At 44.2% G+C, this 26,460-nt stretch overlaps 1 protein-coding gene across 1 annotated transcript; it reads left to right on the top strand.

The window, feature by feature from the left end:
* Nucleotides 1–15,561: 15,561 nt before the first annotated feature.
* Nucleotides 15,562–26,181, top strand: LOC125739407 (integrin alpha-V-like). Its single transcript, XM_049009507.1, has 30 exons — nt 15,562–15,973; nt 16,268–16,398; nt 18,187–18,275; nt 18,368–18,482; nt 19,113–19,174; nt 19,284–19,329; nt 19,750–19,872; nt 19,975–20,019; nt 20,135–20,178; nt 20,268–20,324; nt 20,962–21,014; nt 21,132–21,337; nt 21,426–21,617; nt 21,876–21,921; nt 22,112–22,219; nt 22,299–22,354; nt 22,429–22,583; nt 22,665–22,802; nt 23,018–23,085; nt 23,168–23,315; nt 23,505–23,591; nt 23,675–23,754; nt 23,867–23,947; nt 24,135–24,240; nt 24,351–24,509; nt 24,593–24,715; nt 24,792–24,905; nt 24,978–25,085; nt 25,180–25,302; nt 25,391–26,181. Exons 1-30 carry the CDS (start codon nt 15,810–15,812, stop codon nt 25,475–25,477), a joined length of 3,114 nt encoding a protein of 1,037 aa, XP_048865464.1. The 5' UTR covers nt 15,562–15,809; the 3' UTR covers nt 25,478–26,181.
* Nucleotides 26,182–26,460: the final 279 nt, after the last annotated feature.

The following is a 26,460-nucleotide window of genomic DNA, read 5'->3' on the forward strand; positions in this document are numbered from 1 at the left end:
CTTTTGTTAATGTTTAATTGTATAAAAATTTTAGATGTATTTGTTAAACAGTCAAACAAAAATGTGTTATTTTAAAGTAGTATAAAATATAACCTTAACTTTGGACGCAAGATGAACAATCTACACACACAGACACACACACACACACACACACACAGCAAAGCACCAAGCATGCGCACAAGCGCACAACCAAAGGTGGGCTTTTAGAGTTTTCTCGATCAAAAAAAACATCAGACATATATAGTTTACGTTTTTTATTAAAATGTGTAAGGATCGATCTGTTAGAGCGCAATTTTAAATTAGTATGATTGTGATATAAGTCATTTAGGCAACAAGATTTGAGGAAGAACCTAAGTAGCGGCTAGAAATGATCGACCAGGCAGACAGAAGTCTGCTTTTCTTATCTCACAAGTCATGGAAGTGTAGGGGGATGTAGGAACTGTGGAATCAGGCAAGGGTGTAAGAATTTAGGATACATTTTTGTTATTTTAAAGAAGATGGCCATGATTATTTAATTATATTTAATAGGAACTAGTAAGTATTTAGCATCATGCATCAAATACACATTTAAAACTTTGAAGAATAAGGTCTTAGTTATTTTAATAAAGACATCCTACAAGGTACCCCACGGCCCCAGCTTATATAGCGTCTACAAGAATGATTTGAGATGCTAGATGGAGTACCATGTTAAGTTGACAATGGTAACTGAGATGCAGCCTGCTTGATAGTTAATGAAACATAGTCCAGATTCAACAGGGACAGCGGTCATCCAATATGCCGGGAGACTAGAGAGTGACTATAGTGCCCCATTTAACCGTTGGTCCTTATTTTTAAGAATTTTGACAGAATAAAGCCGTAGTTATTTTAATAAATACGTTTTTTCCAGTACATGGTTGTTCATGCCCATGTGCACAAACACACACACACACCGGTGGTAAGGGGCTTTAGAGTTTAACTTTAGGTCAGTGAAAGTATAGGACCGTGATGTGTATTCAGACCCCAAAACATACTAACTTAGTCGTACATGAGTCTTATTGTGAAAAAACGACAAAATAGACTTGTAAATTTTAAAGAAAATACATTAACAGCTTTTGTTAATGATGAAATGTATAAAAGCTTTAGCTGCTTTTCTTAAATGGCCAGAAACCCTCTAACAAACCTGCTCGACATTCCGCCATCCGATACTATGCACCCCTACATCTTGAAATGTTACAAATTTCATTGCAGGGGTCATCCCGTCTAGTACTTAAACAGCATCAGTCTCCTATAGTGTAAGAACCTGGTCTTTGATAAACCTCAGGACAGGGCCTCCAAGTCTTATGAAAGGTCTTTAAGGACCATCCAGTTCTGGTGGCCGTTTGGGAAATGAGGAAACAACTTTTGCACAAAGTGTCTGCTTTGAAATAAATGAAAGAGATGTTTCTTTGGCATGTTATGCTTGACTGATAGGATTGTGACTGTTGCAAACACCCCATCCTCATATAAACTAATAGTGTTGAGCCAATTTTTCTGGCCATTTAAGAAAAGCAGCTAAAGCTTTTATACATTTCATCATTAACAAAAGCTGTTAATGTATTTTCTTTAAAATTTACAAGTCTATTTTGTCGTTTTTTCACAATAAGACTCATGTACGACTAAGTTAGTATGTTTTGGGGTCTGAATACACATCACGGTCCTATACTTTCACTGACCTAAAGTTAAACTCTAAAGCCCCTTACCACCGGTGTGTGTGTGTGTTTGTGCACATGGGCATGAACAACCATGTACTGGAAAAAACGTATTTATTAAAATAACTACGGCTTTATTCTGTCAAAATTCTTAAAAATAAGGACCAACGGTTAAATGGGGCACTATAGTCACTCTCTAGTCTCCCGGCATATTGGATGACCGCTGTCCCTGTTGAATCTGGACTATGTTTCATTAACTATCAAGCAGGCTGCATCTCAGTTACCATTGTCAACTTAACATGGTACTCCATCTAGCATCTCAAATCATTCTTGTAGACGCTATATAAGCTGGGGCCGTGGGGTACCTTGTAGGATGTCTTTATTAAAATAACTAAGACCTTATTCTTCAAAGTTTTAAATGTGTATTTGATGCATGATGCTAAATACTTACTAGTTCCTATTAAATATAATTAAATAATCATGGCCATCTTCTTTAAAATAACAAAAATGTATCCTAAATTCTTACACCCTTGCCTGATTCCACAGTTCCTACATCCCCCTACACTTCCATGACTTGTGAGATAAGAAAAGCAGACTTCTGTCTGCCTGGTCGATCATTTCTAGCCGCTACTTAGGTTCTTCCTCAAATCTTGTTGCCTAAATGACTTATATCACAATCATACTAATTTAAAATTGCGCTCTAACAGATCGATCCTTACACATTTTAATAAAAAACGTAAACTATATATGTCTGATGTTTTTTTTGATCGAGAAAACTCTAAAAGCCCACCTTTGGTTGTGCGCTTGTGCGCATGCTTGGTGCTTTGCTGTGTGTGTGTGTGTGTGTGTGTGTCTGTGTGTGTAGATTGTTCATCTTGCGTCCAAAGTTAAGGTTATATTTTATACTACTTTAAAATAACACATTTTTGTTTGACTGTTTAACAAATACATCTAAAATTTTTATACAATTAAACATTAACAAAAGCCATTAATGTCTTTTCTTTAAAGTGTACAAGTCTATTTTGTCGGTTTTTTCACAATAAGACTCATGTACGACTAAGTTAGTATGTTTTGGGGTCTGAATATACATCACGGTCCTATACTTTCACTGACCTAAAGTTAAACTCTAAAGCCCCTGACCATCGGTGTGTGTGTGTGTGTTTGTGCACATGAGCATGAATACACATTTACTGAAAAAACATATTTATTAAAATAACTAAGGCTTTATTCTGTCAAAAAAATTTAAATAATGCCAGCGGATAAACGGGTCGTTATAGTCAATCTGTAGTCTCCCTGCATCGTGGATGACTGCTGACACTGCTGAATTTGAACTATGTTTCATTAACTATCAAACAGTCTGCAGCACCGTTACCGTTGTCAACTTAGCATTGTACTCCAGCAAGCATCTCAGCTCAAGCTTGTAGATTATATAAGCTGGGGCCTTGTGCACCTTGTAGGATGTCTTTATTTAAAAAACTAAGACCTTATTCTTTAAAGTTTTTAATGTGTATTTGCAGCATGGTGCTAAATGCATCTTACTGGTTCCTATTAAATGCAATTAAATAATCATGTACACATTCTTTAAAATAACAAGACTATATCCTAAATTCTTACACTCTTGCCTGATTCCACCGTTCCTACATCCCACCACCCTTCCATGACTTGTGAGATAAGGAAAGGACACTTCTGCCTGCCTGGTCGGTCATTTCCAGCCACTATTTAGGTTCTTCCTCAAATCTTGTTGACTAAATGACTTATATCACACTCATATTAATTTAAAATTTCGCTATAACAAAACAATCCTTATACATTTTAATAAAAAAACGTGAACAATATATGTTTGGTGTTTTTTTTTTGACTGAGCAAACTCTTTTAGTGTTTTTGTGTGCGTGTCCGATACAACTGTAGTTTGTATACCTTTAAACATTAACAAAAAACAGTTAATGTCTTTTCTTTAAAATTTACAAGTCTATTTCTGTCTGTTTTTTCGTGATAAGTTAGTAAACGACTAAGTTAGGGTGCTTTGGGGTCTGTATACACATTGCGGTCCTATACTTTCACAGACCTAAAGTTAAACTCTAAAGCCCCTGACCACCGGTGTGTGTGTGTGTGTTTGTGCACATGAGCATGAGTATACATTTACTGAAAAACATATTTATTAAAATAACTAAGGCTTTATTCTGTCAAAAAAAATGTTAATAATGCCAGCTGATAAACGGGGTCGTTATAGTCAATCTGTAGTCTCCCTGCATCGTGGATGACTGCTGACACTGTTGAATTTGAACTATGTTTCATTAACTATCAAACAGGCTGCAGCTCCGTTACCGATGTCAACTTAGCATTGTACTTCAGCAAGCATCTCGGATCAAGCTTGTAGATTATATAAGTTAGGGCCGTGGGCACCTTGTAGGATGTCTTTATTAAAATAACTATGACCTTATTCTTTAAAGTTTTTAATGTGTATTTGCAACATGGTGCTAAATGCATCTTACTGGTACCTATTAAAAGTAATTAAATAATCATGTACACCTTCTTTAAAATAACAAGACTATATCCTAAATTCTTGCCCCCTTGCCTGATTCCACAGTTCCTACCCCCCACTTATGTGTCCCCCATCCCAGCCTTCCATGACTTGTGAGATAAGGAAAGCACACTTCTACCTGCCTGGTCGGTCATTTCAAGCCGCCATTTAGGTTCTGCCTCAAATCTTGTTGACTAAATGACTTATATCACACTCATATTAATTAAAAATTTCCCTATAACAAAACAATCCTTATACATTTTAATAAAAAACGTGAACAATATATGTTTGGTGTTTTTTTTTTTTTTTGACTGAGCAAACTCTTTTAGTGTTTTTGTGTGCGTTTCCGATACAACTGTAGTTTGTATACCTTTAAACATTAACAAAAAACAGTTAATGTCTTTTCTTTAGAATTTACAAGTCTATTTCTGTCTGTTTTTCGCGATAAGTTAGTAAACGACTAAGTTAGGGTGCTTTGGGGTTTGGTCACACATTGCGATCAGCAACCTAAAGTTAAACTCTAAAGCCCCCCGACCTCCGGGATGTGTGTGTTTGTGTGCATGCGCGTGAATAAACATTTACTGAAAAACATATTTATTAAAATAACTAAGGCTTTATTCTTTCAAAGTTTTTAAAAATGTGTTTTGATGCATGTCACTAAATGCTGCTTAATAGTACCTAACCGGGGTTGCTCCCCCAGAGAGAGTTGCTAGTCCATATCATTTCTCACTTAAAACATGACAGGGCTTTTGGCGTTGGAAAATAACGCATTTACTTAAAATAACACATTGACAAACACGACAAATGTTTTTATCCCTTAAATTATTAAAATAACTAAGGTATTAGTCTAACAAAGTTTTTAAAATGTTTTTGAAGTACGTAGCTAAATACCGCTCACTAGTTCCTGCATCTATTAAATTAATAATGCGCTGGGTGTGTTTTATTGAAAATAAAACTAACAAAATACAACTAAATTATTTTATTAATTAAATCTTATTGGCTTAAAACTTTATACTAATTTGTCATACCCCCGTTTAAGTTACGGCACTTTACCCTGCTGATTAAGCAATTGAAGTTAGATCCTTCATCCAGCCCCACAGGCCCGCAGCGGGGCGCCCGGGGCTATGCTAGAGTCCCAGAGCTGTGGTGTTAGACATCGACTTTTATTTCCATTAGACATATATTATTTTATACTATTTACGAATAAAACAGATTAACAAATAGACGTAATGTGCATTCTACCGGGGCGTGAATGCTGTCTGTCAGCTTGTCACACTCAGGACCAGCGGTTAAACGAGATGTTACACGCACTCTGCAACAATTTGTCAATTGACGCTTCCTTCTCATAGGCGTATCACTCACGGCTCCATAAGCTCTCGCGCCTACGACCCGTTTCCCACTGCCGCGGACATTAGCTGATCGACATGTCTAGACATGCAATACGCATAAATCCCCCCTAAAAACAGTATTGCTGTGTTTTTACCGTTATAAAATAGGACATTTTGTTAAAAAATAAACCGTTAATAATACACAACTACTGCTTTTACCATTCAAATCTGCCCCGACTCCCTTTCCTCTCTAGCTAGAAAAGCTCGATGCGTCCGATGACCCCTTAAAACGTATTTAGAATATCGCATTAATAAATTCATATAATGTATTTTATTACTTTAAAGACTACCGATTCCAATTTGGTGCCATATGCTTTTATCTTGTAGGCCGTAGGATAGCTCCATTTCTACCGGCTATAGGCCATGGTAAGTCTGGGCTATTATGCTTAAATTCTTTAGTAATTATCGTTGGCTATGCGCTTTATAACACATTTTATACTTCTTTTACACACGTTTACTTATTGTATACACACTTTAAAGTTCCGAAAACGACTTGCCTCAGCTGTTTTCAATAAAAGACAGTGGTGTGTGGGTATCGTGGCTGTACGCACAAGCACGACATGGAGAGAGTTATTTTAACAAGGATCGCCAGCGTTATTCCTTGATTCTTGTTGTCGAAATGCTTAAGATGTTTTACTTTAAATAACACATTAGCCGAAAAGAGTTTCATTGCTTAAAACGATGAGGTTAAAGGGGCTTATTTGAAATAAAAGCTCAGCATGTGTTGTCATACATCTTTTCAAGTTCTGGTTACACCTTTTGATTAACCGTACGTAGATAAATTTAGCTAAATGTAGCTAAGCAATCCGGGGGTGTTGTGCTGTCGACCCGAGAAAAAGGTAGTTGCATTGCAAAGGTAGATGCATGAATTCTTGGTCCAGCGACAATTGTTCGCCATTTGACAGTTGCTTGACGCAACGAGTTGGCTCCCAAACATATGGCTGGCATTTTCTGTATGAGACAATTTGACAATTGATCGCCATTTGACAGTTGCTTGACGCAACGAGCTGGCTCAATAAAGGAAATACTGTGTGGATCTACGCGCATGCGCTCGTTTAAACAAGAATTAGCCGCGTTATTCTTTGATTATTGCTGTCGAAAATGCTCAGACCGCTTTACTTTATTATTCACATTGGCAGAAAAGTGCTTCATTCCTTAAAAACATTACGGCTATAGGGGTTTTATTTGCTAAAACAGGCGCTCCGCCGGCGTAGCCATTTTGAAAGGGGATGCGGCGTGGGTGCGCATGCGCCAAGCGCCGGACTAGCGATCGGCCATTCCGCCCCGCGTTGTTCAAACAGAGTAGTTGCATGTGTCGGAGCTCCGGGATCGTTTCGTCCTATTTCTTCTAAAAGTTTGCCGCTTGCATGCTTTCTCAAACCTGGTAAATATAACTAAAGTCTTTCGTATTGGTTAAATGTAATGAGTGATCGCTTCTTTTAAAACGACGGGGCTTGTTTGTTGGTTTTCGCTTGTTTAAATTTGCTGCTTCTTTCGGGCATGTTTGTTTAAATTCACCCTGCTTTTTCTTTTAAAACACCCCTAAAGTTTTCCTTCTTTTGGTGCTTTCTTCTTTTAAAACATTTGTGTGCTTTCTTTTAAAATACGCCGCGGCGCTTACTAACAACACGGGGCCGGACGGACGCCCCCGCTGAACGTGTATGCGCTAGCTTGCCATTATCCTACTCTATGTTTTATTATACCTTAAAAACGTAATACAAAAAGCACATTAATAAAATACATGTAATGTATTTTTATTCTATTAATCTCCCAAACCCCCCTATCGGCAACACGTGGCATAAGCATGTATTGATACCATATATGGACATAAGGGCAATCTCCCAAAACCATGTCGCCCCCTATCGGCAAAACGTGGCATAAGCATGTATTGATACCATATATGGGCATAAACCCTCGACCAATCAGCATCAAGGATAAGCCACTTCCTCTTATGACGTCAGAAGCGGAGAATTAAGCTCCGCCCAAGGTACCAGGTAACCTTTTTTTGCCCTACTTGTACCTCAGTTCTCGGATACCCAATAAAGGCTTGGGCTGCACGCACGTCTGGATCTTTGCTCCCCGTCCTTGATCGGCATAACAGGGCCAACATGCCAATAAAATTAAACTGAGCAGGGTCCAAGGGGCTAATGTAAAAAAGAGTGTAGAACAGTGTTTTATAGTTTGGATGCTTAAAAAGGCCTTAAAGGAATTGGGAAATACTGCTGAAAAAAAATAAAAACTGTTCTCACACAAAAAATAAGCACAAATTTGTGTGTAAGAATGGTTGATAAATGAGGGCCCAAGTCTTTCTGAAGCTCTCTGCGAGTGGTGCTTGGCTTTTGGACATCTCTTTGATTATTCTTTTGAATCTTCTGTCAGAAATCTTGTGAGGAGCACCTGGTTGGGGCGGGTTTATGGTGAAATGATGTTCTTTTCACTTCTGGATTATGGCCCCAATGGTGCTAACTGGAACATTCTGAAGGTTAGAAATACGTCTGTAACCAATGCCATCAGTATGTTTTTCAATAATCAGGTTGCAAAGGTCTTTTAAGCTCTTTGGTTTTATCCATCATGAGACACTTCTTGTCTGACACCATGATAATGAGAGAGCTTTTTATAGACCATCAATTAGCACTGATAGGGGCAGGATTACTTTCTAAATACTGGCAGATTTCAGCTGGTTTCTTGGCTTTCCATGCTTTTTTGCACCTCCTTTATTCACGTGATCAATACTTACTCCCTGTGTCATTTCACTTTGTTACACATAATTTATGGACTTATTTGTTTTTATTTCTTTGTATGTGTGTATTACACTAGTTGTTACAAACATCTGAGGCCCTTCATGTCAATAGTCCCATTAGAAATATATTTACTGAGAAAAATGTTGACATACTCAATACTTATTTTCCTCACTGTACCATCTTACCTCTTAGAAAGGCCAGCAGTAAAATGCAAAGGATTAGCCTTACTACAGCAGAGACCTGGGTGTGGTCACATCAGCCAAACAACCACAAGCTTCAAAACAGTTCTGCAGGGACCTGTCTCAGTGAATCTCTTGGCCCACAATACAAGTATATATTCCAAACTACAAACATTTCTGACATATCAGGCTGTTAATGTAACCGTTATAATTCTAGTATCTGTAGTATACAACAACCATAAGAAAAACACAAATAAGCGCAATTACACTAGTCATTCTAAATACTGTAAAATTCTGTGCAAATTACTTATATTTCAAACACTTGCAACTCCCTGTAGGTCAACTGACCTACATTACAATAGCAAATTCTTCAGAAACATCATATACAGGACATTTATAGTTCTATGTTTTCTTGATCATAAATACATTAAAAAATAGGGGACAGGATCAGAAGGTATACCTCCTACAGGCTAATTACACTGTCTGCTCTCATGCATTTCTTGTCTGTCTCCATAACGGCAGAATACTGATCGAGGAAATGGTTGTACTTAGAGTTGTGTATTCAGTTACATCAGTTATCATACTATTCCATTCTATATTCACCTTATAGACAGGTTCATTAACTAATAAAATGAGGATTCTGTTTAATACACAGACATGTTTTATGCACGGGTCTTTCATCTTTAGTTAGTTTTGGTGGCAAGATTTCTCCTCCCTGGAAAACAGACTGAACTTCTTCAACCTGGTGCCTGTTTGCCTGGCACCAACTTTGTCCACAGTCTGATGTTTTACCTACTGTACAGAAATCACTCCCAATTCGGACATATTTCTAATGTACAATCACCCTTAAAAAAGACTGTCCATAAAAGATCATTATACTCAAATTATTATTCACAATAAAAATTATCTAGGTTTCCTTTCAAAGACAACGGTTAACCAAAGACACTTGGTCATTCATTACTCCTGGTGCTTATCTTGCCAGCGCCAAGTTTTTTTATTTGTTTAATTACGAAAAGGTTTTTTTCCAAAACTTTCTTAAAACTGTATCATTAGTTATACCTTACACCAGGTATGGACAAGGATTATGTGTCGATCTCCCGTGACATTATGTTTTCAGCCCAGGAGTTTTATTTTGCAAACCAGCCTGTTATTGCATCTTCGTTCTGGGGTAACTTTGATAAAGTATGCCACACTTCAGTTTTTACACCTGGAACACACTTGATGCATGGAGTGTGCTTCACGTCTGCGGAGAGTACTGATTTTTACTTTGGCGCCCATGTTAATAGATTAGACCAGCCATCCTGCCTGTGTAAGATGCACATCTCATGCCTCACCACAGAAGCACCTCATCTCTAGAGTCAGTGGCGCCTTTTTCTCATGCATGCAATAAGCAGTTCTCAGCAAAAAATAAACAGTTAATCTGTTTATAGACATCCTGAAATCATAACAGCAACATTACATAACTGACACCCCTTATCATGGTTTAAATGTCTAGGCTATATATTGTGGAAGTAAAATTGGACATTGGTAGGCCCGGGAGGGAGTCATATTGGATCTGTTATGTCTTAGGCCATAGGCAAGAAGAGATTGTTTTGAATACTGTGTGACCTCGCTTCGCGATAGCTGCCTGCAGTAAGTTCCGCAGACCCCGAAGAAAGCTCAGACCTTGGAGAGGCAGACAGCGGAACAAAAGGGGGGGGGAGAAACCACCTGCAGGAAGAGATTCAAAGCTGCCCCAACTGGTGCACAACGAGTTATAGCTTTATAAAATAGTTGCAGCAGACAATAGATAGTATGTTACGTGGGAGTGCAAAAGTATAAGTAATCATGTTAATCATACTAATCATATGTTAAGCATGTATTTGCAGTGAATCAATGACAATGACGTCAATGTGCTAATCATTAATTAATGAAACACCCAAACATTAATAGTAATTCAATGTCATATGATCAATATCTATATACGGATCTCAAGTAGAGTCTAGAAGCCGAGACAGATTCCAGTAAACTGACCAATATGGGTGTATTTTACCTTGCTACCATGGTGAACCAATAGAGCAGGAGAATTGTGTTTGTTATACATTTGAGCTTGGTTTGTTGGTGTTTAGTGACCAGTCAGGACTTAGAAGTCCTTATTGGGAATTTGGAGTTATGGTTTAACAACTGGTTGCTCTATGTGCTCTGTGTGACTTGGTACCAAGTGCCAGAGTGTGACGGGAGCGCTTTGCTGAATTGCTAGAATAAAAGAGATTTTCTTTACTCACCAAACTAAGAAGTCCAGACTTTTATTCTAAGTGACTCTCTGTGTTATGAGAGGTTGATTTATAATTTTTCTACAACAGACATGAAAAATATAAATATTATTTAAATTTTAATCTTAGAAAGAAATCTGAGAAAGTGCTATAGCCATTAGTTGCCCAAACTGTAACTGTGCCACACCAGTTTCTATAAGAAAGCTAAATATCATACATGCTTCAACTAATTCTTACTCAAAGTTTTACTCTACTTAGGGTAGACAAATACACTGGCTGCAAAACATCCACAGGGGGCTTTACAAACAAACAAATTTATTTTTGTATAGCGCATTATCACTACATTACATCGTCTCAAAGCGCTTTACAGCATCCTCACCCAAAGCCCCCAGTGAGTAAGCCATAGGCGACAGTGGCAAGGAAAAACTCCCAAGAAGGAAGAAACTGTCACGACCACACAGGCGGGACCTACAAGGTCTGGGAAGTTAGGGTTAATGAGACGAGGGATAAAGGCACCCTAATCACACCAGTCCACCGCGAAGTATTGCGCTGATGTATTCGAGCCTTGCGAAGCACTTTCTTGTCTTACCCTGATTCCTGACCTGATCCGTTTACCTCGTGTTTGTTCCTTACCTGTTTTGCCTTCCCTTTCCAGACCCGTTCCCATACCTGATCTGCCCTCCCTGCCGAGCTCGGCATGTCTCGTCCCCGCTTCCCTGTGTGGTCGTGTCCCGTGCCTCTGTGTAGGATTGACTCCCCGGCTATCGACTTACCTGCCTGTCCTTCGACCTCGCCTTTTGCCTGTCCCTTTCTGTGCTGTCGCTTGGCAAGCGCAAATAAACCTTTCGTGGGTTTGCAATTCTGGATCCGAGTCTCTCTGTTCTGGTTACCGTGACAGAAACCTTGGGAGGGACCAGACTCAAAGCGGGAGCCCATCCTCCAGAGGCCGGCAGGGAGAGTCAAATAGGAGAGATGGTTAAGTGCCAAGTCGCACTGTCCCAATCATAAGATTTGAAAAATAACCGGGAAGCAGGGAGGTGATGACAAGCTGGTGCCGACTCTCCTTCCAATCGCCAGGCAACCAAAAGTAAGGCAGGGGGTCATACATGGAAGATGACACAGGCAGAACGACGAGCTGGATGCAGGGACGTCACTAGTAGTGTCGACGTCACATGTAAGTAGGGGAGACTATAGGCAGTGCTAACAGTTAGGTGAGTGCAAAATGAAGTGCAATGTGCAAGCTCCGGCAGATATGGCAATGGCAGCATAAGTAGGAGGGAGAGGCAAGTGGGAATGCAAATAACATATACAACTAACATCTGCTTATATACTGTATCTTGACCTCCAATCCAATTGAAATTCTTTCCAGTATGCCTTCTTCGGACTGTGACCGATCAGGCCCCATGAGTGCAGGCCTGGTTACCAGGCGCTCGCCATTGAGCCCCACCCCTAGGCCTGGCTCTGGGGGGGGGTGCCTGGTGAGCTGTGTCTGGGTGAGGGAAAACATGAATCTATGTTGTTAGTCATCATAAGGGGTCTAATGAGCCGCACTTTGTCTGGTTCCTCACCCAGGCCCTGTTTGCCTTGGGTGACCCTACCAGGGGCATAAAGCCCCATGCAACTCCTGGGATCACTGGAACATGCAAACCCCTCCACCACGATAAGGTGTCGGCTCCAGAACACTTAAATATGCAAGGACTAAATATGTGTCCCTGATAAAGGGCCAATATAAACAAAATGTATATTGATAGAGTTGACTAAACATTTTTATTGTCATCATGCAGATATAAATTACATTTTACCTACTTGTATAAGTATATACATCTACCAACTATAAAGCAAATCTGTTATATGATTATTAGTGTTTTGCTAGATTACACGATATTCTTGTGTGGTGTGTTGGAATGAATGAGTGTTACCTGCTGGTCACACCAACACCCCTTCCAGCAACAACCTATGCTTCCTTACTTGATCGCCCATCAGAGTACTGACCAGGTCCAAACCTGCTCAGTGTCACATAAACTACCTAGGCTGAACTGTAGATAGTGTGGTTGCTGATGCTGCGTTGAATTTCTTTGAATTTAAATGAATTAAATTCTTCCTCCTATCATTCCAATTCAACATCCTGTAGGATGTGGCCAATTTTATTCAAAGTCCAGTTCAAGAGTAAAATGCAACACAATTCTCAAATTCTCAATTTTGCATGACGCTGGTTATGATTAGAGAGGTAGGGAATAGGAGGGAAATGAGCAGTAGGGCATCTAGTTCTCTCTTTTTTCAGAGCTACTGTTGTGGTTTTCTCTCTCCCCCCCTCAATCAGGAGTCAGGAGCCACTTGTGTAGATCTTCAGATTCAGTCTTTATTGCAACAGTGAGGTTACAACCAAGGCTGGACACCCTGCAGGAGTGTGTCCAATACTGTTTTACACCAATTTTTATACAAGTTCTTATCATTCATCAATATCTTGTCACTTGAGCATCATTCCTTCAACCATTTGCAATCATTGTTTTTTCCCTTGGTTCACACCCCTAGATGATAAGTTTGACAATCATCTCTTTTACTGTTTGGTGCCTCGGCTGAACATTATGGTGGCGTGACCATCTCCACTTTTAAAAATGCTCAGCCATGAACTTCTGGTGAACTCAGGCAAATCCCTTCCTTCAGTAGTAAACCTTGGCAGCTTCAGCCTGTTTCACATTGAGAGCAGGGGTAGCCAATCTTATCCACAAAGAGTCGGTGTGTATGTGGGTTTTTGGGATACCCTTTAGGTCAGCTATTCAAACCCAGGTGTGAGGACTCTTCAGCCAATCAGCCCTCTAATTATGGAGTTGCAGCGAAAACCTGCATACACAGCGGCCCGTTGAAGAAAAGATAGGCTAACCCTAAACTAGAGGGTTGATAATATATTTGTCCTTCAACATAGTAATAAAGTATACACTAATAAAAGTGGATATTCATAGATTCTGGACTAACATAAAGTAGCTAACAAAAACTCTCAGGCAAATACAAGGTGCAAATACATACTCAATTGATTACATTGTGTTGAATACATTATAATGCTTACATTGTAATGATTACATTATGAATATTTGGCATACTTTTTAATAATATCATAATACTTATATTCTATGTTATATAGTGCTAAATAATACTCCATACTGCTAAACAGGAATACTGTATGTTTGGGTTCTGCCTGTGAAATACTAAGCTCCGGCTGTTTCAGTCCTGCAGTGTTTTGTCAGTCTGAGAGAAAGTGCCTTCATGATGATATTTCATCCTGTGACTACACAGAGAGTAGGGAGACAGTTTTTGCTCCCCAATTTATCCCATACTCCCCAAAAACTGGCCAGCAGAAGCAGGATTTATGGGTAGGTTTGCTTGGGGGCACAGCACTGCCTGGCCGGCTGGCTGGGCAGAACTGTGAGTGGCTGCACATGACATCAGGATGCTGCTACTGGGATTTAAATGATATACGATTCCTGGTCATATTAAAAAATGTGAGGTGCTGACATAAGCTGGAATGTGCTTCTAGTCCAGCAGCCGCTCCCACCCTGGAATGTTGCTCTGAATGGCCTGGAAACCAGAACTTGATATTAAACATTTATTGTGGTTCCATGGGCTGTATGCATCCTTAAACACATGCGTCCTTAGGTCACATGGTGTGCCCCCCCTTCCCACTCCCCAACACACTGTCAGCTGCCACAAAAGAACAGTTGTGTCTCTGGAAGAAAACAAATGAGGCCCTTTTTGTTTGATTTGACAGAGCCTTCTGATAAGCCTGCCAGGCAGAGCAGCATTGCATCGCCGAACTTCATTGGTGTAGGTGGAGGGGCCATCCCTTTCTGCAGAGCTGTGTCATTTTGACCAGCTCTAATAGTTTCTCTTCTACCCCAATTAGACTACAGGGTTATTTAAGAGAGAAAAAAAACAGCTTGGAGCTGCTGGCTATTTGGTAACAGGTGCCTAAGTCCTCCACCCTGCCATCCCTCCTGGAGTGGATTTCAACCAGTGCAATGTCTCTGTACATTCCTACAGTATGGACACCTTGCCTGCCTTTGCAGAAGGGGATCCACCCAAAGCTGAACATAAACCTCATGTCTTTTTGATTTGTCCTCAGACCCGTGAGTCTGATGGTTCTTGATATAAGAGTAAAACATATTACCTTATGTGAAGCTAAAAGGTGCATTTTCTTTTTGATCCAGAAAGACAGGAAAACAACTATTTAAGTTGCATGTAAACAGGGATAGAGCCAGACCTGCATTACTCAACGGTATAGCTTTCAGTGTGAGAACAAACAAGTCTACATTTAGTAACAGTGTGACTTAACCGAGTATTTTCCAGGTGCTTCCCTGATCTCCCCTAAGTGACTTACTCCTGGATGGTCTGCTCAGGCCTCGAAGCACAGCCCGTACCGGACATTTACTGCGTACTTCAGATACCATGCAGTCCGGTCAGTTTGTCATTATATTTATTATTCGGATAAACCCAGTTGTGATCATTAAACGTATCTTTATCTTTGTTTGTGACGTCTATTCTGGAGATATTGCACACTCTTTAGTAACTTTAACATGTACAGTAAATCTGGTTTCATTTCGTTAAATGGCATAAGTAGTTTCCTCAATTTGTCGGTTTTACCTAGCGAGCTAGCCGAACGGATCTCATGTCGACTGCGTATAATCGCTGCACCAGGTGCAGTCCGACCACCCTGTCCATTGATAAAATCACGGAAATATATGCTGCCTTTCGGGTGCTGGGGGCGTCCCCAGCACTTCCTGTACTAGGTACGGCGGACTGGCAAGCAGGCACTGTCCCACCCACCGCCCCGCTGTTGGGACGACTCGTGACCAAATCAGGGCAGAGCGATCGCGAATTCGGCGGCGGACGGGTGGACGCTGTGCATTGACACGGCTATTGTCTGCGATTTATCTCATTGTCTGTCTGCCGGGATTACTCATCGTATACGTCCTTTAAAGAACGGGTATTGTGCATTAGCAGGACTGTCGGCCGTCGCATCTTCACCGTCCAGCTAAAGTCCCCGTGATCCTTCAGCACCGCGGCATTATGGAGAGGAGCAGAGTCGCTCCGCTGGCACTGCTGCTCGGCTTCTGCTGCCTGCATCGCGCCGTCAACTTCAACCTGGATGCTGAGAGTCCTTCGGTTTATCTTGGGCCACAAGGGAGTTACTTTGGATTTGCTGTGGATTTCTTCACCCCGGAGACCGGGCAGTGAGTTGGCTGGTTTTTTCCCCAGCGTATTTATGCCTGTCATGCACGTTTATCGGTAGTCATGCATTTTGATGCTAGTCATCTCATTTTCCTTCAGTCTCTCACTTAATAAACGAGCATTTTTTAAATGGGCACAATCCTTTTCGGGTAAAACTTTAGCGTCATTTCAGCTGTATTCGCACAGACATAGTGCAGCGCGAAAGACGTAAGAAGATGCGCTTCTAAAATGTAAGCAGAATAAAAGCTTTTAGAATGTCACCGGCTTCTGCCTGTCTGAAAGCCGTCTTTACGCAGGTTACGGGTGCTGGTCGGTGCCCCCAAAGCCAACACGTCCGGCGCCCCCGAGGTGGTGGAGAGGGGGTCCGTGTACAGTTGTGCGTGGCAGAGCGGCTCCAATTGCGCCCAGATTCCCTTCGACACCCGCGGTGGGTCCCGTTCCCCCGCACTTCACGCTACTTTTAAAGAAACTTTCTGTTTCGGTATTGTGTATATCGGTAATATGGGTGTCAAGCAGTCCTACACTAAAATGAGTTGTTTTTGGTCAGATATTTGACAACTGGTTTGTAGTTTAGTATAAATGAAAAAATAAGTAAAGGTAACTTTTTAAGTGAAACACAAATAACATAAATCATACTTGTACCTTGAAAGGGAGACTGTGGTGTCACCTGTTCTATGTGGTGAATGAGCCTATAAAATCTCTAGTCCTCCACTATGGAAAATAGCTGATTGTTCAGGGCAGTCATTTCCATTATCTTGGTAGTTTTGTCTCTAGCTCTGGTGTTGCTTTGAATATTGATAAGGTTTAAGTATTGGCTAGCAAAATTGGCGAAGATTCACACATTGGACCAATGAAGTGTCTATATTTAATGCAAAAATTATCCTGATTTTACAGACCAATGCATTGAATCGTCACCTTAATAATCAATTCATCATGATGCATTGATGCATCTTTACACCCCTAGTTGTCCAGGGCCCTTAGAAGGTGAGCAGATGGGCATTCTCTGTGGAGGGCCCACCATTGCCCATTTGTGCCATGCCCATGACAGAGCACTTCATCATGGAGTCACCTTCAGTTTGCGATGGTGCTTCTCTGATATGCTGATTCCTGGGCCCAGCCCAACATGACTGCTCATGCTCTGCCTTATCTCTGAGCTTTAACTTGCAGCTGCCCCACCCCACCACCACGGAATGTTCCTGGCCCTGCTCGGACATGCCGGCGCCACACGGCCAGCATGTGCACTGCGAGCAGAACCCAATGTACATCTCTGCCTTTGTAGCTCCAGCTCCCCAGAGACTGACTCACTGTGGTTATTTTTTATATGACCACAGTTGTTATTGGGGGGGGGGGGGGGGGGGATGGGGCTCTCTGTGACTAAGTATGAGGAAGTGAGTTGTTGTATGTCAGCATGGGCTCTCTGTGACTAAGTATGAGGAAGTGAGTTGTTGTATGTCAGCCTGAGCTGGGGGGCCACACACAAGCTGAGACATGCATCTCACTAATATCCCAGGATCAGGCAGCAGGGTCTGACAGACTGACTATTGTCTGAGCCAGTTACCACAGCTATTGAGCCGTGTGTTTCCTGGGCATGGTTACCCTGTGCCCATGTCCATTTGCGGATTGTGTCCCTCCAGCCTGCTCACGCTGACCGAGAATGCCTCGTTCTAGAGCGCCTCGCCTGCTCTGGGTTCATCTGTTTTCAAACTGCCAACTGTCTCACCCTGTGTGGGGTCTGGGCATGTCCCTGAACATGGCTGACATCTGCGCATGCTGACAGAAGCTCCAGTAATTTCATGTTTGTAGCAGTTCCCAATTAGAGTACTGTCTGTGATGATCCTGCTGTTATGAAGCAGGACAGGGGACATCCTATTAATAATTTCAACTGTTTGTCTGTGTCAGGGGTGGGCAGTCTTACCCATAAAGATCCATTGGGTAAACGGGTTTTTGCTGCAACTCCATAATTAAATGACTAATAGGAGTACTGACACCAGAGTTTGTACAGCTGGCCTAAAGGTTATCCCAAAAACCCACATACCCTTTCTGAATAAGATTACCCACCCGTGGTCTATGGAGTCAAATACTCTGAGCTGGCAGGACATCTGACCTGTGTGAGCATGTTGCTGTGTCGTCATGACCTGGGGGCCTCCCCCCCCCCCACTGTTGTCTGCTTTTACACGCTCATCGGCTCATCGACTGCCATAACCCTCCCACTCAGGTAATAGGATCACGGACAATGTGCAGATGGAGTTCAAGTCCAGCCAGTGGTTTGGAGCATCTGTGCGGGCACAGGGGGACACCATCCTGGTGAGCTGTTATACCCCGCATTGTGCAGCCCGTGGTTCTCTCCTACCTTCCAGCTGAACTGGTCAGGCTTAGGAGTCTGTTTCCCTCTCCAGGCCTGTGCCCCTCTCTACCAATGGGGCACCTCTGGGGGTAAGGAGAGAGAGCCAGTGGGCACTTGTTTCCTGAACAAGAATGGAAAAGTGGCGGAGTACTCCCCATGCAGGACAGGTATACAATGGTGCCCTGGTGAGGTGCTGTAATTGTGTGGTGTGAGGGGTGTATGAGGCAACAACAACAAATTTATTTTTGTATAGCGCATTTTCACAACATTACATCGTCTCAAAGCGCTTTACAGCATTGATAGATTGAGGTCTCCAGGCATCACCCCCCAGGAGTATGGGAAATAAAATGTACAATTAGTCAAAGCAGAGCAGGCTATAGGCAGTGCTAACAGCTAGGTGAGTGCAATATGAAGTGCAATGTGCAAGCTCCGGCAGATATGGCTATGGCAGCATCAGTAGGAGGGAGAGGCAAGTGGGAATGCAGGCATGGGGAGTCCCTGAAATGTCAGCACTCCAATTCCACAAGGGATTGTGAAGCTAGAGTGACAGCACTGACAGTCCAGTTTATCCAAAGCCAATGGCACCGATCCCCACCCAGCTCTACACCTCACACTATAGGTCTGACTGGGAGTGAGGAGTTAGCTAGAGCTAGAACTAGTGTCCCTATACGCTAAACTAAACAGGTGTGTTTTTAGTCTAGACTTGAATATTGAGAGTGAGCCTGAAACCCGCACAAGGGGCCTCTCCATCAGTCACATTAGCCTGGATATTGGAGCACTTTTTGTTTCTGTTTCAGCCTCTGGCTCTCCAAACGGCCAGGGTTTCTGTCAAGCTGGATTTAGTGCTGATATTGTGAAGGTAAGCTACCTGTTCTCCCTTACATCAAGTACATGTGGAGCTTAATGTGTCTGGATGAGGTGTCCAGTGAGCACATGTCCTGAGTGAGTATTCTCCTCTCTTTTAACAGAATAAGCGTGTTGTTGTTGGAGGACCTGGCAGCTTCTACTGGCAAGGTGACCTCCATGGCATCCATGTTTGCAGTGGTTACAGGGGAGCGGGGACCTTACTCACTGCTGGAAGTAGCCTTAACTCTCAGGCAGCACTTTCCCGCTGTGCTGAGCTTTAGCATCCCTCCAAGGATTAGCAGGATATGGATAGACTGACACCTCCCCCATCCTAGAACATGAGAGATGCTCCTTTGCTCTGTGCTGCATTAGATCTAAATATTATACTTGCTTGGTAGGGCTGCCCCCTATGGCTGGCTGGTAATACACTCAGCTCCTCACTTCTCTTGACTGTGGGTGTCTTCTTACTGAAAATGAATGTGTGTCAGAATCTGTAGCTATTTTAACATAGTCTTTGTAAAGTCATGAAATGGAGGATTCAGTACAATCATTGTGCTCTGAACTAACTGGGTTATGTCTCTTTCTCAGGACAGCTGATATCTGATGAGATTTCTGAAATTATGAGTCGCGCTAGTGATGAACTGCAAATCAAATACCTTAAGCAGATGTCCACCAGGCCTGCGATAGCTGAGTTTGATGACAGCTATCTGGGTGAGGGGCTCTCCATCAGTGCCACCAGGGAAGTTGCTGTTAGGAAGCTTCAGTGTTGCCAACTTCTGCTGCACTAACACTAGGTCTCATCGCATTTCTTAGGTTACTCCCTGGCAGTTGGTGACTGCAACAATGACGGGGAAGATGGTGAGTTTTCACAAAATCGTTTGGGTTGTCAGAAGCCATGTGACTTTCAGGACATAAACATAGTCAGAATGAAGAAGTCTGAAACTAGTTAATTTCCTATGTCCTCTGTGTACAGACTACATCACTGGAGTTCCCCGAGGTGACAATGCCCTTGGCTATGTAAGAGCCGCACCGCCCACCCACTGCAGCTCTTAGTGTCCCCCCTTCAGGAAGCTTGTGAGAATAGAAATGTCTTTGTGTTTCAACAGGTCAACATCCTCAATGGAATGAATATGGTGTCCATGGTCAACTTCACTGGGGTGCAGGTGAGGGTTTATGGGTAATTCCCAGCTGCCTCTGTTAAGCATCTCACAAGGGACTTGTACTAAAGGTTCTTCTGCCTTACTCTGAACACCTGCAAATATACCAGATGTAAGAAAAAACACTAATGGATATGAAAGGACACAAATGAGAAGGATGTGATTGGTTGCCATTGAGTTCATATTCTTCCCAAAGTCCATCTATTTTCCAAACTGTTTATCCTACTGGGTCGTGGGGGGTCTGGAGCCTATCCCAGAAGCAATGGGCACGAGGCGGGAAACAACCCAGGATGGGGGGCCAGCCCGTTGTAGGGCACGCTCACACACCATTCACTCACACATGCACACCAATTAGCAACTCCAATTAGCCTCAGCATGGACTGTGGGGGGAAACCGGAGTACCCGGAGGAAACCCCACGACGACATGGGGAGAACATGCAAACTCCACACACGTTACCCAGACGGAGACTTGAACCTGGGTCCCAGAGGTGTGAGGCAACAGTGCTAACCACTGCACCACCATGCGGCCCCTTCTTCCCAAAGTCATTAGGGATAATCTGACTGCTTCTGTTCAGCTTCAAAATGGTGCAGAGATCACAGTGCAGGTGCTTTTGATTGATTTCTCTTTTTGTGACACCCACAGATGGCAGCATACTTTGGACACTCTGTAGCGGTGACTGATGTCAATAATGATGGGTATGTCACCCTGTGTTTTCTGCTGCTGACTCTCTTTCTTTCAGCTTCCCTGATGGTAAATGGGAAGTCAGATGAGGCGCCTGTCTGCTCTGATGCCGTGCCGTTTTCCTGTGTTAGTTTCATAGACTTGCTTGTGGGTGCCCCCCTCTTCATGGACCGTGGTTCTGACGGCAAGCTACGCGAGGTGGGCCAGGTATACATCTACCTGGGGAGGGGCAGCTTCACCTTTCAACTCTCGCAGAGGCTGATGGGCACAGAGATCTACGCTCGCTTTGGCAGTTGCATCATGCCACTGGGCGACCTGGACATGGATGGCTTCAACGGTACAGTCATTCCTGGAAAGGATGTATATGCCAAAGCCGGCAAGCACCCCCCACTGACTGGCAGTGTCACCCTGCCACCCCTCTGCAGACGTAGCCATTGCCGCCCCCTACGGCGGGCCGGAACGTCAGGGCTTGGTGTACATCCACAATGGTCGTGCTGAGGGGCCCCAATCCAGTGCTTCCCAGGTACTCATGGGAAAGTGGGCCACCAGCAGCATGCTGCCCAGCTTCGGCTACGCCATGCACGGTGCGACCGACATCGACCAGAACGGGTACCCAGGTATGCAGAGGAGGGACCCAGATATGCACGGGAGGGGCGGGTTTCTCACGGCACTGTGGCAGTAAGGCACATTCCTAGTGAAGATGATCTTTCATCTTGATGCTGATCTAGTTTCTTAGACTCTGCTAAGTCAGATGTCTGTTTAGGGCCCCTGTGGATCCATCCTGCAGTACTTGCTTGTATAATTGCCTTGACTTTGGTGACTGGTGCTCCTCGTAGTCGGGGTCGGTGATGTGACATTCCTGCTCTGCCTCACAGACCTGCTGGTTGGAGTGTTTGGTGCAGACACAGCGGTGCTTTACAGGTAAACATACTGGTTTTATGGCTCTGCGTTTACGGGCTGCTTTGAAGAGGAGAGTTCCACCTCACTGCTATTAGTGAGCACAGATCACAGGCACTTTGAAGAGTGCAGCTGGTCCTGCTGTGCAAACAGGCTGTATTATCAAGCCTTTAGGAGTTTGGGTGGCCTGACCACCTTCCCCATTTCATGACAGGTCACGACCTGTCATTCGGGTGACTGCCACCCTGGACAGCATCCCCTCCATGCTGAACCCGGAGCAAAAGAGCTGCACACTGCCTGGGAGTGGATCCAGCATGTCATGGTGATAGTCTGTGCACCTCCCACCTCCTGTCTCAGGATGGGACATGATCAACAACCTGCTGTTTCTGCTTCCTTTTCAGCTTTCAGGTGCGCTTCTGCTTACAGGCCCAGGGCAAAGGAGCCACATCCACGTTGCGTAAGTCTCGATACGTGAGCCTGCCACTTACAGGCAGGATCACAAAGATCAAACATGTTGCCATTGCTCCCCAGGCTTCCAGGTGAACCTTACATTGGACCGGCTGAAGCCCAAGGGAATTATAAAGCGTGTGATGTTCCTGCAGAGCAAGATGTCTCACTACTCGAGGAACATCAGTGTCAGCAATGGCAAGGATTCCACATGCGAGGAGCTTACCGCCTTCCTCATTGTGAGCTTCTGCATCACAGGGGTTAGAGGGGGGGCGAGGTGCATTCCGCGGGGTTAACGGCACTCTGTGCGTCTCCCACAGGACGAGTCAGAGTTCCGGGATAAGATCACGCCTATTGTCATTTTCATGGAGTATAGCCTGGATACACAGACGGCTGTGGACTTGGCCGGCCTCCTGCCCATCCTGAACCCCTTCATCTACCCCAACGTATCCACACAGGTGCTGAAAATGGTGTTTGGCCCTGAAAAGGGCTGAATGTCCTGTATCATACATAGTATTACTGACGAATCCTGACAGTGTTCAGCACACAGCAGTTGTTGCTAGACCTCCGCTTACATCAATGCCTGCTCTCCTTCACTCTCTTGCTCTCTCTTTATGCCTGTCTGCTCTGTTTGTCTATTCTGCTTGTCCGTCTGGCTATGTCATACTTTTAGGCTCACATTCTGCTGGACTGTGGCGAGGACAACATCTGCAAGCCAGACCTGCGGCTCTCAGTTCTCAGGTCTGTGGTGCATAGGCAGGATCAGGGGCCAGCCTTTTCCTGGACATGTGGCCCCTAACAGATGTGACCCTTTTCTGCCTAGCAAACAGAAGCAGATGTATATTGGTGATGACGGTCCCTTGACGCTGGAGGTGACGGCGGAGAATGTGGGGGAGGGCGCATACGAGGCAGAGCTCCATGTTTACATGCCCCCGCAAGCGGACTTCAGTGAGGTCGTACGCAACAAAGAGGTGGGAGCGCTGCCTGTGCCGTTCCAACTTACGAGCTCTGTACCTGTCACTCCAAGCTTTCGAGTTGAGACCCCATGGCTGGCAGTTATCACTGTTGAGCCCTTTAGCAAGGTCCTTAAGCCCACCTGCTGCAGGAGTCCTACTGTCTAAGGAATGTGATGGCAGCTGCCGTCGTGGTTTCCTCCTCAGATGCTCTCCAGGATCTCCTGTGCCTACACGCGGGAGACTAGGCTTGTGGTGTGTGATCTTGGGAACCCCATGAAAGGAGGAACCACAGTAAGTATAACATCCACTCAGAGTGCAGAGCAGCATAGGTGCCTGACAGTCACTGACCAACCCCCCTCTACCCCCCACTGCAGTTGACGGCAGGCCTGCGTTTCAGCCTTCATCAGGTCTCCGACCAGGACACCGCCATTGAGTTCCGCATGGAGATCGTCAGGTAAGAGTTGGACTGGGGTTTGGCTTTCTGCACCACCCCCACCCACCCATCATGCCCCCACTGCCTGCCCCTGCTCCCTGCTTCATAGCCTCTTTTGCTGTTCACCTTGCAGCTCAAACCCATATAACAACAAAAGCAACAGTGTGTCCACAGTGGTGGAGCTCGAAGTTATGGCCAAGGTGGAAATTCGAGGGTGAGCAGATGATGCCGGCTGTTTCATCTGGACATCTACTTTCTGTATATTTCACTTCCTTTTATGGCCATAGGATGACCTCTCCCCCTCAGCCTGAGAGCTTCCTGTTCTAACTTGTTTAATAAGAAGCTTTCTAAAACTTTCCTTCCTGACCTTCAGTTCATGCTCCATGCCTGGTTTTCCACAGTAACTCTGGGCCAGATCAAGTGATCCTGCCCATCCCCAACTGGGAGCCTGCTGAACCCCCCGTTTTTGAGGAGGACATAGGGCCTTTGGTTCAGCACATCTACGAGGTCACACACTCCCCTGATCACTGGGTCTCCATCTCACACCCCTGATCACTGGGTCTCCATCTCACACTGAGCTTGGCCACCCAGCTCAAGCCCACACTGTCTCCCTGCAGCTCCGGAACAAGGGGCCGAGTGACATCAGCAAGGCCATTCTGGATGTCGAGTTGCCCTACAGGTTCAACAATGGCTCACTGCTCTACATCATGAAGTACGACATAGATGGACCCATGAACTGCAGCACAGAAGTGCAGCTCAACCCCCTCAATGTCACGGCAAGTGCTCATTGGCTGGGTGCTGCTAATAGGGTGGAATCTAACAGGCCCTTCCTCCCTGACTGAGTCTTCCTCCGCTCCAGAGCTCGAAAGTCAAAGAAGGCAATGCGACGGTAGCCAGTGGTGACAGGTCAGATGACACCAAGCACAGCCGCACTCGGCGTGACTTGGATGGAAAGGAGACGGAGAACCAACTTGAAATCCTGGTATGGATGGTGCCACAGAGCTCCCAGATCCCTTGAGCATCTCTGAGGGGGACATTTTCTGTGCCTTCTTTCCCAGGACTGTGTGAAGGCCCAATGCCTTAGGATCAGGTGTCAGGTAGGCCGTCTGGAACAGGATCGGCACGCTCTCCTGATGATCTACTCACGCCTGGCTGTCAGCACCTTCCTTACAGTGAGTGACCCCAACCCCCTCCCCCACAGTCACAGGGCTTCATGCTAAAACCCCTTTTCCTACTATCTCCAGGATGACAGTCAGAATCACTCCTACGTAGTGAGGTCCACAGGCTCTTTCAGGGTTCTAGAGATGCCCTACAAGAAGAAGCCTTCTGAGCTGACATCCAACTCCACTATGGTGAGACTGCTGCCCTTTCCCATATTTGCATACAGGTTTACCACAAGGTTATCTTGAATCACACCTGAGTATGTGACCTCGCTTTGGCCTGCAGGTGAATACCCTGGTGACCTGGACCGGGACTCTGTCTAATCCTTCAGTACCTGCTTGGGTCATTGCCCTGGCCATCCTGGCTGGCCTGCTGCTGTTGGCACTCATGATTCTTATCATGTATAAGGTATGTGTGTCACCCTTTGCTGAACAAAGGTCCCAGTGCACTTCCTTGAAGTGTAGGTGTTAATGGTTCGTTCCCTTTCCCCCTTCAGCTTGGTTTCTTCAATCGTGTAAGGCCCCCCAAGGATGACAACATAGAGAAGGAGCAGCTCCAGCCGCAGGAAGAAAAGGAGGGCTAACCTAGACACAAGACCCCCGCCCTGTCCCCAGCAGCTATGTTGGTGAAACTAACAGGCGTGGCTTTAGATGATTTGACCCAAAGCATCTGTTCATCTGGTGCATCCTCTGTGGGACGCTGTCGTGTGGTTAGCTGGCTCTGCTTTTTTTTTTATTTAACTGATGCTGAACAACTGCATGGGGTTCTTTCTTTTTGTGAACATGCCCACCCTCTCCAGGGGGGTGCCAGTGGACGCTAGGCAAGATTTCACTTGAGGGTTCAAATTATTGATTTTAGCCAGAAACACTTGAACTTATTTTTAAGCCAGAACTTCTTCATTTTCTGTATATAGAAGGCTATGCTAGAATTCCATTCATCCATCCATTTTCCAAACCGCTTATCCTACTGGGTCGCAGGGGATCCAGAGCCTATCCCGGAAGCAATGAGCACGAGGCAGGGAACAACCCAGGATGGGGGGCCAGCCCATCGCAGGGCACACTCACACACCATTCACACACACAGGCTATGCTAGAATTATATAAATAGAATGTGCTTATTAAGAGTTTGCTAGGGACACAAGGTTAAAAGGGGAAATGGTTATTTTATTCTGTTCTATTTCCAGTAACTTAAGACATGGAACATGGAAACTGTGGTGGTTTGATTTTCCTGGGTGTCTTTTAGGTGTGGGTGGGGAGTCTTCTCACTGTGAATAAAGGTTTAACATACTTTCTTAGACATTGCTTGTGGGGAGGAGGGGGGAGGACTGTCCTTGTCACACATATAATGGTCTGTGTTTACAGGCAGACAAAGAGGAAGCTAGTAATCCCCAGCAGACAGGCACTGTTGCTCCTCTCGCTGTCAGAGACACAGACATTTTCCCTTTTGTTTTCCCTTATGGGGACTAGTAAACTGGTCAAAAAAGATGAGTTTTCATCATGTTGAGGGGACATTTTATCTGTGGACCACACACACACACACCCTGCCATCTACAGATTGTGTGAGCTC

This window comes from Brienomyrus brachyistius, chromosome 1, assembly GCF_023856365.1.
Source record: "Brienomyrus brachyistius isolate T26 chromosome 1, BBRACH_0.4, whole genome shotgun sequence".
NCBI lineage: Eukaryota > Metazoa > Chordata > Actinopteri > Osteoglossiformes > Mormyridae > Brienomyrus > Brienomyrus brachyistius.